Source organism: Ursus maritimus, unplaced genomic scaffold (genome assembly GCF_017311325.1).
Source record: "Ursus maritimus isolate PB19 unplaced genomic scaffold, ASM1731132v1 scaffold_28, whole genome shotgun sequence".
Taxonomy (NCBI): Eukaryota; Metazoa; Chordata; class Mammalia; order Carnivora; family Ursidae; genus Ursus; species Ursus maritimus.
In genome coordinates, this window is record NW_024425341.1 from 2,879,722 (window position 1) to 2,893,840 (window position 14,119).

General features: G+C 43.8%; 1 protein-coding gene across 2 annotated transcripts; it reads right to left on the reverse strand.

Annotated features, from left to right (window-relative positions):
• Positions 1-1,795: 1,795 nt before the first annotated feature.
• GINS4 (GINS complex subunit 4) lies at positions 1,796-13,807 on the reverse strand. Of its 2 annotated transcripts, none has more exons than XM_008706301.2 (8): positions 13,698-13,807; positions 10,038-10,124; positions 9,115-9,228; positions 6,445-6,542; positions 6,191-6,279; positions 3,245-3,335; positions 3,051-3,155; positions 1,796-2,076 (listed from the first exon to the last, which is right to left on the reverse strand). In XM_008706301.2, exons 1-7 carry the CDS (start codon positions 13,791-13,793, stop codon positions 3,059-3,061), a joined length of 672 nt encoding a protein of 223 aa, XP_008704523.1. In that variant the 5' UTR covers positions 13,794-13,807; the 3' UTR covers positions 1,796-2,076; positions 3,051-3,058. The 2 variants fall into 2 exon arrangements, with proteins under 2 accessions (XP_008704523.1, XP_008704524.1); XM_008706302.2 differs by having other exon boundaries at positions 3,011-3,155.
• Between the last annotated feature and the right edge of the window lie 312 nt (positions 13,808-14,119).

A 14,119-nucleotide genomic window follows, 5' to 3' on the forward strand; every position in this document is an offset into this window, starting at 1 on the left:
AAAATCTTTAAACAAAGGAAAGAAATTTTGACACATGGTACAACATGGATGAACCTCAAGGATACTATGCTAAGTGAAATAAGTTGGTTACAAAAAAGAGAAATATTGTATGATTCCACTTACATGAGGTACTTGAGTAGTCAAAATCATAAAGACTGTAAGTAGAATGGTGGCTTCCAGGGGCAGGGAGGGAGGTAAATGGGAGCTGTTGTTAAGGGGGTATAGAGTTCCAGGTTCAGAAGATGAGAAGTTATGGAGATGGACGGTGGTGAGAGCTGCACAATGTGGATGTCTCTAATACGCCGAACGGTACGCTTAGAAATGGTTAAGATGGTAGATTTTATGTTATGTGTATTTTACCACAATATATAAAAACATCAATTCTTGAAGAATTCCAAATGTTTGAAATTTTAGCTTCCCATGAAAAATTCAAGAACATTACATTAAGAATTGATAATGTGCTTGACAGTTTACTCCGAACGCTCTATGGTTAACTTGTGCACGTCACAGAAGGCAGTCTGATGCATTCGAGGAGGGCACTAAGGTCCCGTTGCCTGCCAGAGCCTGAGCACATAGTAAATACAGCTGACCTTGCTGGAAGGTCACAGCTGAATCATGATCGCTGTGGCTGGAAAAACCCAGATACGGACCTGCCAGCACTTCTCAGGAATGGCCATCTTGCTAGCAACAAGCTTATGATGAAGTATGATGCAATTATTTGAAAAACCATCTATCATGCTTCCATGATGAGTTCTTATCGTTAGAGCGAAATACCACAAACTGGAAAAGTTGAAGTCAATGTCACACTAAGCCACTTCATTTCCTTTCCTACTTGGTTTTGAAATTGAACTTCCCCTTTATCTTAAAACGACTGATTTAAACTAGTCTTCCTTTAAAGAGGCAGCCTAGGAAATACAGCAATGCGCTCTGTGGCTTTTGTAGAGACCTTTCAGTCTTCTGTGCGGCCTGGCATGTACACGGAAGGAGCCGGTGATGACATAGAGCTCTACCACTCAAAGTGTGGTTCCTGGGTCACTAGCGACGGCACAGCCTGGGAGCTCCTCAGAAATGCAGAATCCTGGGCCCCGTCATCGTCTTCCTGAATCAGAATGGGCATCTTAACAAGATCTCTGGGCAATCAGTGTTCATATCAAGGCTCTGGAGGCACTGTTCTAGATAACAGTGTGATAGCCCACATCCCTCCTCGGGCTGCTCAGCACAAGGGAGACATTGGGGAGGGAGCTCGCATACGCGTGATTAGGAGGGAGCTGTGGGTTCTGGTCTCAGACTTACCACTAAACGTCCACTTTAACACCCATTTCCCACCTATTACTGCCAGCCCTGTCTGCTTCTCAGGACTGCTGTGGGGACCAAATGGGATCCTTGCTAACAAAGCCCTATGTGATCTGGGCCCAGACTGCCTCTCAGACCCTACTGTGTACCACTTTCCATTTCACCCATTGTGTTTTATGACTGTGGGCGGAGCTCATCTCTGCTTCAGGGCCTTTGTATAAGCCGTCTTCTCTGTCTGGAATGACCTTCCTTTTGATCTGTGTCTGGCTCCTTGGTATTCAGATCTTGGCCCAATTTAGTGAGATTCACTGAATGAGGTGAGAATCTCTCAAACTCCCACTCTAGTTACTCTTCAGTGAGTCTCCCTGTTCCAGTTCTGTGTCTTATTCTGGGTTGGAGCCTCAGTGCCTTGAACTGTGCCTGGTCCCCTACATGCTCAATACATATTTGCTTTATAAATAGCTGAAGAGGGTAAAAACACTGGAAAAAATAAAGCACTGCATGAAATATAAAATGCTTTTATTAACAAATAAACCCTCCTTGCTTTTACTTAGTGATTTCTCTTGGAAATGGTGGCCATATGACATTGATTACTCTAACAGCCTGTATCACATAAACGAAAATCTGCTGCCTTCTCATCAGCAAGAAAGACTGGAATGCAGGTTCCTTTTTACCACGTTTCAGGGAAAGACGATTCATTCACTGTCTACATCCTTCCTTCAGGCATCACTGTGACACTCTCTGCTCGTGTTAACTTCATCCACTTCCCTTGAGAAAGTAGAGCTAAAAACAGAAACGCTGTTACTGAGGTCACAAGATAGGATAGTTTATGTTGCTGTTAGCAGATCCCTGGCCAAGAACGGCCAGATGGCCTGGAGGTTGGCTTGGCAAAGCTGCCTGAGTCTCAGGGAAGGCTGCAGGTTAGCAGAAGGGAGCACATACCGCATGAGGTTACAAACTGAGAACTGGCCAGAGGCCCCATCTGGCACAAAACTGAAACTCTGTAATGGTTTCTTGGTTTAGTTGTGATTCTCAGTTAACCAGGGCAGAAACCGGTTTTAAGTCCAATATTAGAGGTTCCAGAAGGTTAGTTCACACAATCCAGTGAGATAATCTAGAAGATATTTCATCTTCTGTTTTTTTACTGCATTTATACTTTTTTTTTTTTTTTTAAGATTTTATTTATTTATTTGACAGAGCCAGCGAGAGAGAGAACACAAGCAGGGGGAGTGGGAGAGGAAGAAGCAGGCTCACAGCAGAGGAGCCTGATGTGGGACTCGATCCCTGAATGCCGGGATCACGCCGAGCCGAAGGCAGACGCTTAACGACTGCTCCACCCAGGCGCCCCTGCATTTGTAGTCTTCTTACTGGGGAGGGGAACGGACTGCCCGGTCACTCTCAGGTCAGGGCTAACTACCATCTCCTAATCATAGGCAGCGATGCTTTTTTTATGAACTGCGGTTGCCTCATTTCCCTTAGCTCAAGAAATACCACAAAGGAAAAAGGCCCACAAAGTGAGATTCTCCCAGGGCTCGGCGAGCGAGCGGAATCAACAGAGCGATGGCGCCATCTGCTGATGGTGGCTAAGATGGCAGGCAGTGAAGACGTGTGGCAAGTTAGGAATGGTGCCTTGAGCTCCTCCTCGATGCCCAAGTAACCCCCAGCACTGCCGGGAATGCCGGCTGTCCTCAGGCACAGCGCGGTAAGGCGTTCTTACACATTTTCTTTAGGGTCCCATGCCGTCATTGTGTATTTACTTTTGATTTTATATCAGCTGAACTGCTCCAGAAGCGACCAGGGGTGCAATGGTTTTGTATCGGATCAAGTGCTGTGAGCCTTCCTCCAAGTCAATCACATAGTCCCTGAAAAAGGAAGAACAAATGTATGCAGAGCTGAGCTGGTGCCCCCAGTGGAGGCGTATGTCCCACCATCAAGGTCACATGTCGCTCACCTTTGCTCATCTGTTTCTGGTTCTACCAGGATGTTTTCCTGTCGTTCTTTCACTCTCAGAAACACGTATGAATCTAGATCTGGTTTGGGAACTGCCAGAGAAACAATAATGCAGTCAGAAAATGCTCAGCCAACAAGACCAATCTGGGAAAGTTGCTGGGATTCACTGTCCCGAGCACTAAAGGACCCCTGATGTGACAGTATTTTGCAGGGAGGGTGAATTGAGGAGAGATCTGGCTCCTCACAGAAACAGCACACTTTCTATCTAGGGTCTCACAGCAACGGCTCATTCAACAGACGCTGAGTACGTGAAAGGAGCACATTGTGAAAGAGAGAAGCAAGCGTGACACTGAGTCACTCTGAAAAGGGCTACCGGCAGCATCTGATAAAGCCTCACATTGGTGGCACAGTCACTCAGGGAAGTGGGGAGGAAGACGTCAATGCAGACTCAGTGAGCCTGGGAGCTAATGGCAAGGGCCAAGTCAGAAATATGCACACCGTGTTGGGAGGACAAATATGTGTAAATCCAGTGAGAAAATGTTTTTATATATAGCACTAGTAGGAGAGAGCATTAGAAAGATCGGGTCACACGGGGAGAGTCTTGAGTGTCAGATGACGGAACACAGGTTTTCACCGTAAGTGGTCCTTCACTGGCTGATTCCAGGGTGAGAGGCTGCTGCCTCTTCTACCACCAGCCACCACTGCATGTAAGGAGGGGCCCCAGGCTGGGCTGCTCGACAGCTCTTCACTTCTTGGAGCTCCATGTGTACCCAGAGGACTCCATCAACTGCAGGTTCTCAGAACCTCCTGGATAACTCTCAGTTCTAAGAGCCTAGCTCAGCATTCCTATTGCCCTTGATTCCCTCATCCACAGGTGGGGGTTCAGATAACCAGTTCCAAAGGTCTAAAGGGGGGCCCTTGGGCGCTTCAGGGTTTGGAGCCTGCCAAAGAGCCTCCAACCTCACAGGGCCAGTTGACCCAGCTGGGCAGCTGATTCCAGGAAACCCAGCTTAGATGTCAACACGCCTTCCCTCACTCTGCCCGCGGGGTCTATAATGCTCCAGAGGCCTGAGGGGGACTCAGGGCACCTGGGCTAACTAAGCAAGACTGATTTCACTGGGTCAGGTTGATCCCCTCCACAAGCTTCCCATTCCAGGGGCTTGGCTCTAGTCCTTGCAAGGGATCTGGGACAAGTGACATGTGTTTTAGGAGGTGTCGGCCAGCATCAGTGGGATTCAGTTAGATTCAGCTTCAGGAGTTTAGATGCGTGCGCATGGCTGCTCTAACCAACTAGGTGATGCGGCAGTGATTAGGGGTGCGGTCCTTGCCTCATTCCTCGTCTTCCGAGGTGCAGACAAAAAGTGGCAGAACTGGACATAGACCGGGCCCTTTGTTTCCCTCGGGCAGGTTCACCAAAATGAGCAGCTCAGAGGCCCTCAAATCTGCTATGGGTTTGCTCCTGGTGTTACAGGCTGCACTTGCCCCCTTCCCCACAAACGCGTATTTGACGCCCTAACTCCAGTACTTCAGGATGGAAATGTATTTGGAGACAGGGCCTTTAAGGAGGTAATGAAGTCAAAACGAGATTGTTAGGGCAGGGCCCAGTCCGATCTGACTGGTGTCCTTATAAAGAAGAGGAAGACACACGAGGGGTGCACGTGCACAGAGGGGCAACCACGGGAGAGGCCCCAGGGGAAACCAACCCTGCTAGCACTTCGGTCATAGACTTCTGGCCTCCAGAAAGGACATGTTTGTTCTTTAAGCCCTCCAGTCTGTGCGCCTTCGTTACAGCAGCCTGAGCTGCCCGACACACCCGGGAACCACGTCTCCAGCTGTTCTAACTCTTCTGCCTGCCACGGAGGGTCACTAGGTGGCCCCCAGCACAGAGTAGGTGGGAGATGAATTCCCAGGGCTCAGTTGTACTTGAACTTGTGCCCTCAGTGCATTACATTTAGATTGTGAACAAGGTAGATCCCAGTCCCCCGGAGAACTACTTGACTTGATCTGGCAATTTTGCCTGATGAGGTCCTGCTGGGATAGGGCTTGCTGTGAACGACTGAGTATGGACTTTAACCTAGATGTCAGGGGTCCCCAGCTGGCTAATCTGAGATTGAGAGTGACTACCATAACTCCCTTTCCTTGGCTCAGCAGGATGTTAAGGGGACTGTGCCAGGTTAGCACAAAGGTGGCTTTGGCTTTGCTCCCCCCTCCCCCACTGCCTTTTCTTTTTCCTCCTGCTCTTAGTTAGCCCTGCCCCTCTTTCCATAAGATGCCCCACACAACAAAAATATTGGGAGCCCTTCCTTCAGATGGCTGGGAAGTGACTGGGAGTCACTGAGGGTCTCTTTAGCCCCAGATTTAACTCCTTCTGGATAGCTAGACAATCCCTGCACGGGCTGGAATCTGTGAGGAAAAGCGTGCTAGCCCCTTGAGAGCAGAGAACTTTGCCTCTTCAGTGCTCAGAAGGGCCTAGCCCAGGGTGGATGCCCAGTAGATACCGGCTGAAGGAATGAATGACTGCGTATGTGAACGAGTCTACATTTTTAACGGCTGTCATAAGAATTTCAACCTAAGCTAAATACCACAAAAGTAACGCTGAAAAGGCTACCCTTATACCTGCTTTTAATGATTTTTTAAAGATTTTATTTATTTGAGAGAGAGCATGAGCAGCAGGGATTAGGGGTGGGCAGAGGACAAGCAGAATCTCTGCTGTGCGCAGAGCCCGACATTGGACTCGATCCCAGGCCCCTGAGATCATGACCTGAGCTGAAGGCAGACACTTAACCGACTGAGCCACCCAAGCGCCGCAATGATTTTTTTTTGTTTTGTTTTGAGCTCAAATGACTTCCTCTCTTCTCTTTTCTGCTTATCTACATATTTATTTTTCCAGGTTAGAGAGTAAAGATGAAGATCTTATCCTAAGGCACCTGAAGACAGGTCTGCTCACCTGACCTCAGGAGGTCCACCGTCTGTAAGTTAGGAGGCATATGCTTTAAGGCGACATTCCTGAGGTAGGTCTCTGTGTTAGCCATGTACCTGAAAGAGAGGAATTCAAATCGCTGCGACCACCTGACTGGCAGGAGTGGTCAGGCTCCCAGACACACAACAGTGCCCAGCCATCAACTTCATGGAGACAAACACCAAAACTCATGCTCACAAGCCAGAGGACAAAAGCAGTCCCCATGCGTGCTGCTTACTCACTGTTTGGCAAAGACCAGCTCCTCTGGAGAAAGGCTAGACAGCTCCCCCTCGTGGGGTGTTTTCTCCTTTTCAAGGATATGAGGGAAAAACTTCTCTATCTAAGGATAAATAAAAAAGCATTGTGTAAATGTGTCAGGATTCGAGAGTCAAATATACTAATTTTCTGAAATAAGTTGAGGTTAAACTAGAATTGACTTAAAAAATGGCAAGTCTTCATAGTCAAGACCCTTTCTAGACTTCTAAGATTTCAAGAAGGCAGGTTTCAAAGAATTCAGAGCAAAGATACGGGCTCTAAAAAGGAAGACCATTTAACAAGGATGAGAGGCTTTCATAAAAGAAAACACGAAAATACAGCTGTAAGTGATATTAATGAGGGAGAGAAATATCATTTAACATTTCTAGGCTACTGTTGTCCTTCTACAAGATGAAGCGTGTACAAAAGATGGGAAGGCAATACAGAATACACAAGCGGAGAGAACAGCGACATTTTTTAAAAAGTATTTTATTTATTTATTTGAGAGAGAAAGAGAGAATTAACCGGGGCAGGGGCAGAGGGAGAGGGAGAAGACTCCCAGCAGAGCAGGGAGCCCCACGTGGGACTCAATCCTGGGACCCTGGGATCATGACCTGAGCCAAAGGCAGATGCTTAACCAACTGAGTCACCCAGGCACCCGAGAACAGTGACTCTTAATTATAAGAATATAACCAGCAAGGATGAAGTCCACAGTGAGGCAAGGCTAGGAAAAAATGATAAGAACTACCAGGAAAAAACAAAAACAAAACAGAAAAAAAAAAAAAAAAAAGCTAAAAGTTACATGAAGATATGTGGTCAGGACCTGCATAGGGATTAGCTCAGAGTCAGGGCTGTTAGGGTTCTCTGTGGAAGGAAGTACAAGCAGGGAAATGACTATGGGAAGGAGGACCTGAGGCCAAGATACGCGAGCACTTATCTGTTTAAAGGAGTTCACGTCTCTGGGCTTGGGTGGGTTACATTCCAGGATAAATGGACATCCGTACGGAGTTTCAGTGCACGAGGCGCTCTGCGCTAGCCCGCGTAAACTGCTGCGGGAACGGCCTCCATCACTTAGCGCGCTGCCGACACAGGCAGTCTCGTGTTCTCAGAATCACCGCGCTCAGAAGAGCTGAGAGAGTGGAGACGGGCCGGGTTCCCAATTTTCAAAAACACAAAGAAGGCGGGGGAACCTTCAAATACAGATTAATGTCCTTCACATTGGTAGGTGGCATTATATTAGAATAGATCACTTAAGAGATGGTTTGTGAACTCAAAGAAAATTAAGTGGTTAACATGAAGAGGATTTATCCAACTTAAGAAGAAAAAAAAAAGTGAGTGGCCTGGTAGTTGAGGGTGGGGTGGAGAGGCATATTTAAAAAAAAAAATCTCCATTTTGTCAAAACACGTGACACCATTGTTATGACATCCTTGCTGGCAAAATGCAGAGCCAGGGCTGTGCCAGTATAGATCAGTATAGACTCAGGAGCTGAACAAAAAACACTGATTCAACAGACAGATGTTGACCTGTAGGGAAGTCTCTGGTAGAATATTCTGTCATTGGCCCAGTCCTATTAATGAATCAGATAAGACCTTCGATGACATACTTCTCAAACTTGACATAAAGTGAAGATATAAAATGTTAAGAGATAGCTAATATATTAAATGACAAGATCGGGATCCAGAGAGCAGGGAAATGGCCCAATTTAATAAGATGAAGGAAAAAAGGGGTAAGTATCAAACCCCACATTTAGAGGTCGAAAAATCAAACCATTCAAATACAGGATAGTGACAAGATGGGAAAATAGTAACTCAAAAACTTCAAAGAGGCTAGAGTTCATGGCAAGTGCAGAATGAACAGCGTGATGTATCTATAATATGCTAATGTGATACTGGGTGGCATTACTCCTAGTTTAATATCCAGAATAAGGGAAGTGATCATCCTGTTTTTCACAAAAGTGGCCAAACTACAACTGGAATATTGTACTCAGTTGCAGGTGGTATGATTTAAGGATACCGACAAACTAGAACCTTTGTCAGAACGAGGGCCAGGAGAGTAAATGGAAATAAATGGTTGAAATGTTTAGCTGAGAGCATTCTCATGTAGGAGAGAGGATGTATTCATTTTGTAATAACTAAGGGGACAAGTGGAACCTAATGGGAAGATACTTCAAGGAAGTAAGAACTTTCTGGGTTAAAATAGACATCATATAAAACAAGAATGCTTTGCAATTTCATTTTCGTAAGTTAGATGGCCTCAGCACTACGGCTGAATGTCAAGTTATCATGGTCAATTTGACATTGGCTATATGATAGCTGCAAAATAATTTCTGATACTGGTTCTCCTCTGGTCAGTGTTCTCTAGTCAACCAAGGCAAACGACTCCTCGGCACCGCCATGCTGTAATTCCAGGGGGCACCTTTCACACAGCAGACAAACAGGCTACAAACGTGTCCCCGGAGGTGTGCAACACATGTTCCATCCACGCTTCTCCAGAATAATCTCTTGCCCTCCTTATTGTTTAGCTACCCCGATATTGGGGCTTCGCGGCATCTTCAGGCCCCGGATTCTCCCAACCCCAGTCCAACATCCCCCCAAAATACTCAGTCTATATTACAAACTGCATTGCCTTAATGCCTACAGGTATCTCCATGTCAAACCTTCATGAGCCGACACCGCAAGTAGCTGCTAAGGACATAGCGGATCCTCTCCATCTCCATTCGATGGATACTGACCTTCAGATCCCCCTTCTTGGCTCTCCTGAGATTTTCTTCCTATTAAAAGAGAAAATGAAGTATGTAAAAAACATGATATTCAGATGAAGGACCTTTTTCCTTCAATCTGCACAATTCCACAGGGACTATCATCACGGGCAATGTTGAGGACTCAAAGACTACATTTAGGTCAAAGGAGAACCAAAAAACTCCTAAGAGTTCTCATTTTCTTACACATATAATGTATGACTACAGCCTCATTATAAAAAGTTCAAACAATATTCATTTACTTTTAGAAAACAACCGTCTGAATAGAATCTGAATATGGTCAGTGGGAAGGGCTTAGAAGAAGTCTGGCCCAATTGTAAAGGAGATAATATAGCAGACAGAAGACTTGTCTAAGGGAAGTGTTAAATCACCAGTTGAGAAACTGCAAAATACCAATGTTGTAAAGCTACTCTGAGGCTAATAATGACTTAAGCCCAGTCCATCTACGCCAAGGGCCACAAACTCAAGTGTCTGTGGAGGCCAGGCAGCCAAGCTATCTGAGAAAGGTGGGCAGGTAGGGACTGTGGGGAAGAGAGCCCATGAAAGGGGGATGGCCCTTACCCTGCTCTGATCAGCTGTTCTCATATAGAAACGTGGGCCCAGTATTGACAGGGTTTTAGACTTTGCAGGGGAAGCTGACGTCCAGATACTCACAGGAATGCACATGCTTTATAAACGCAGGTAACTAATTCAAGATTAAAAAAACCCACTAGGCTGGGCCAAACAAAAACGGATTTCATATCAGACTTCAACCTCTCGCTATGCTGACAAACCCTTCTCAAGATCTCTTCCTTTGTAATCCCGACATAAGCAACTCTTACCATGTGATCTAGCTGTTCCATGACACATTCCACAATCTCAGACTTGCTTTCCAGCAGGTCAGGGGCAAACTTCTCATTCATCCAGGCCTAAAAAACAATGCCCCCCACCAAATAAATAAATATATATATATATATCGTTCACAATGGAGCAAAATAACCTTGTGAGTCTGTACATATCCCGTGAAAATCACAGCTATTTCTGGAATAGAAAACTGTTTGCCCATGAGTTGGAAATACTGGAAATGCTTTGAAAACAAGCTATGTTTATGGATGGCTTTTCTATTTCTTTTAGTAGGAAGGCTGTGCTTCCAATCTTATATTTAACCAAAATTGCAAAAAAAATCACTGTTCACTTCACAAATGTTGTCAGTTTGCCTCTCCAGTTCCCTAATACCATTTGTTAAAAAAAAAAAAAAATGCTATGATGCCTACTAGTGAGAGCAACACCACCTGGTGCTCTAACAGTACCTTTCACCAAATAGCATCAACACGCTCCTACGACTTCACCCGCTATTTCCCACCAGGGGGCGCCAGCGCCCTTCTGAGAGATGAAGTAACCTAAATCTACACTTCTCATTTGGGGAGCTTAGGGCACTTTTTCATTCATTATTATAATATCTGAGAGGAATGGATACAGTTATCCTTACCTTATTAATGAAAAAACACAGATTATTTACTAACCGCCTAAGAGTATAAAGGATCACAATATAAAAGGATCAACTATTAAATAGTTTTGGAACAAGAGGTTAAATCCTTAATTTATGACTCAGGCCCAGATATTTGGTAAATTTCAGAAATTACCAAGGCTTAGAGAACTGAAATATCCACAGGTGACTAAGGAAAGCTAACCTTGTCTTTCAATTACAGGAAAGTTAGTTGCAAGCAAAGCTCAAAATTACATGCCAATCAGGCTCACTTTATTCCTTTCGATGTCCTTGAGTCTCTGAGTCTCCAATTATCACCATGAAGACATATTATTAAGTAGTAGGAAGTGCTACTATCATAAAATTTTTTTTCACGGGCTCAAGCTCCTGTATTAGTGCCGTAAAAATTAACTAGAAAGAAACTCTGTATTTTCAAGGATTATTACAAATGAGAAAAGATCGAACTGTCATAGAGGACTTACAAAGCAGGAGTTTTTCTTTTTAACAGATTTTATTAAATACTGAATAGGTACAGAAATATTTGTTACATATAACATGAATAGAAATATAAACACCTGTGTACACATAACTTCATCAGCAAGTATTATCATTATCTTAAAAGTCCCTGTGTCTTCCTCCCTCTTCAAAGGTAATCATTAGCCTGACCTTGGTATTTAATTTTCTATAGTCTCACTACATTTGTTTCTCCACATGATTCCCAATGATTTCAAAGAAAATGATAGCACTTGTTGGGTACACTGGGGTAAAATGGGGTAGATTTGAGGGGGATTTCTCATTGACAGTACGAAATTATTTTGGTAAAAATATTTAAAACATTAGGAAAAATTTATATCAGTAGAAAACTTTCAAACAAAATGTTTTCAAAATATTTAGTGAGAAACTTGCATTTAAATCCATGGTCTTTTTAAAAAAAATAACCAGGTTCTATGTTTGAAATAGCTACATCTGACTCCTGATCAAAATTTTTAATGACAATCTGTTCATCGTTATGGGCTTAACTGTGTTCCTCTCCACTCCCAACTCGTATGTTGAAGTCCTAATTCCTAGCACTTCGGCATGTGCCTGCATTTGGAAACAGGGTCTTTAAAGAGGTAAGTAATTAAGTTAAAATGAGATCATTAGGCGAGCTCTAATTCGAGGACTGGTGTCCTTCAAAGAGGAGGAAATCTGAACACAGACACACGTGGAAGACCACGTGAAGACACAGGGAGAAGATGGCCATCTACAATCCTGGAGAGAAGCCTCAGAAGAACCCTACGGTGCCAGTACTTTGATTTCAGACTTCTACCCTCCAGAGTTGAGAAAATACACGTCTGTTGTTTAATCCACCCAGTCTGTGATGCTTTGTAATACAGCCTTAGCAAACGAATACAATCATTAAAGTGAGAAACTTTGCACTGTAGGTAATAACTTTTAAATCATTTTTTTAACAGGCATTCATGAGTATCCTATATATGCTCCTGGAGCTGTGTTTATCAGTGGCCCTGTCAGGTGGCTCCTCAGGCCATGCTCTGCAGCCTATGAGTTTGTGTCCGGCTACAGCAGCTGGGGGGGCGGTGGACCAGCTCCTGGGCTGTGCTCAGGGCACTGCGGCAGAGTTTCAGGTGAGATGAAACTCCCGCTCACCCACTGCCAAGCTGTGGCTGTGAGGGGCTCCTACCAGCGTGTGCCATGAGCTCTGCCTGTTTTGCAAGTGTTTGAGCTTAGCATAAATGGTTTCCTCATACATTATGATCCTGAGAGTCATCCATGTTGTTGCAGGACTCTTTCACTCGTTGTATCGCTGTCTTTTTTTCCCATTGTCTATATAGATCGTAACTTTTTATTCATTTTATTGTTGATGGATATTTAGGTTACTTTAGGTTTTTAACTATTGCAAGCAATACTATGATCATTTTGTGCATGTCTCCTGGAAGTTTTCTCTAGGGTTTGTACCTGGGAACAGAAAGATTGGGACACAAGATATGTATGTTTTCAACTTGACAAGACAATGATAAATTATTTTTCAAAGTGCACCAATTCACCAGAGTAAACAAGTGTGTAAATGGCTCCACAATCCTTTATATTGTTTTATTTATATGTTGCTTTTTATTGTTCATCTTTTTCATTTCTGCCAATCTGATGGGTATGAAGTGGTATCTCCTTGGCATTTAAATTTTTAGGTTACTGATTATTAAAAAGACTGAACATCTTTTCCATACGATTAGTGGACATCTTGGTTTCCACTTCTGGGAGATGAGTGTTAAAGACTTCATTTTTTCTATTGGGTAGTTTGTAAAGTTTGTTTATATAGTGTGGATACTATTACTGCAAATATTTTCTCCCAGTTTTGCAGCATGTATTTTTACTGTCATCAACGTGTAAAAACAAAAGTTCTCAATTTTAGTGTAGCTGAAAGTATCCATTTTTTCCTTTATGCTTTGTGCTTTTGAATTTTTGTTTCACAAATCCTTTCCTAATAAAGCAGGGGCTCTTAAAATAGGAGGGCAGATTTCAGGGTGTCTGAATCTCCTGAAATTAGATGTAAAATTTCTGGATATGTGTGTATGTATATTATTCTGGGAAAACGTGCCAGTTTTCACCAGATTTTCAAAAAGGCCTGTGATATAAAAACAAATGAAGAATTACTCACACAGGAAGGATTATCATATAAGATATCATTTTAAAATTATCTTCCTTTTGTCACTCATGATAACATGCATGGTAGGACAGACAGAACGGAGAATACTAGAGTAACAAACAGGAGAGAGTTCCAGAAAGGGGCTGTTAAAGAGAGAAGACAAGAATAAGGCAGCAGGTGTAGGAGATTAAGAGCATATATTTTGTAGTTAAAGAGACTTGGTTCAGTAACACTTGCCTCATTGGGTTGTTGTAAGGATTATTACTACTCACAGCTAACACTGACTGCTTACCATGTGTCCAACAATATGCTAAGCATTTTACATATATTATCTCATTTAATCCTCACAATGACTCCGTGAAATAAAATGCTTACCTGCTCCAGCCTTTCAATGAGCTCTGCAGGAGTTAGGACCACCTCTTCACTACCCGCATCAGAGTCCTGTCCTGTGAGGTCCAGTTCCTCTGTCATCTTCTCTGAAACCGGTACCTAATGAAAATAAAAGAACCAATACCCTTCAGTTTATTTGCAAGAATAGGCAACTGTCCACCTCCCACTGGTGTTGTAGAGGCTCACTGGCAATCGCTAGTCAATTCACACGCTTTGATTCTTTTCAATTCTTTGCCTCTTCCTTCGAACCTTAGGTCAGGTATCAGTTTCTCAGAGGTCGCCCCTTAAAAGTGTTTCCCCATACACCTTGAACTGAGCATCTGTCACGCCACGTAATAACTGCTTGTCTTCCTGGTAGAGTCCTTTCCTTTGGGGCTGTGTTCACTTCAGTTCAAATAGGAATCACG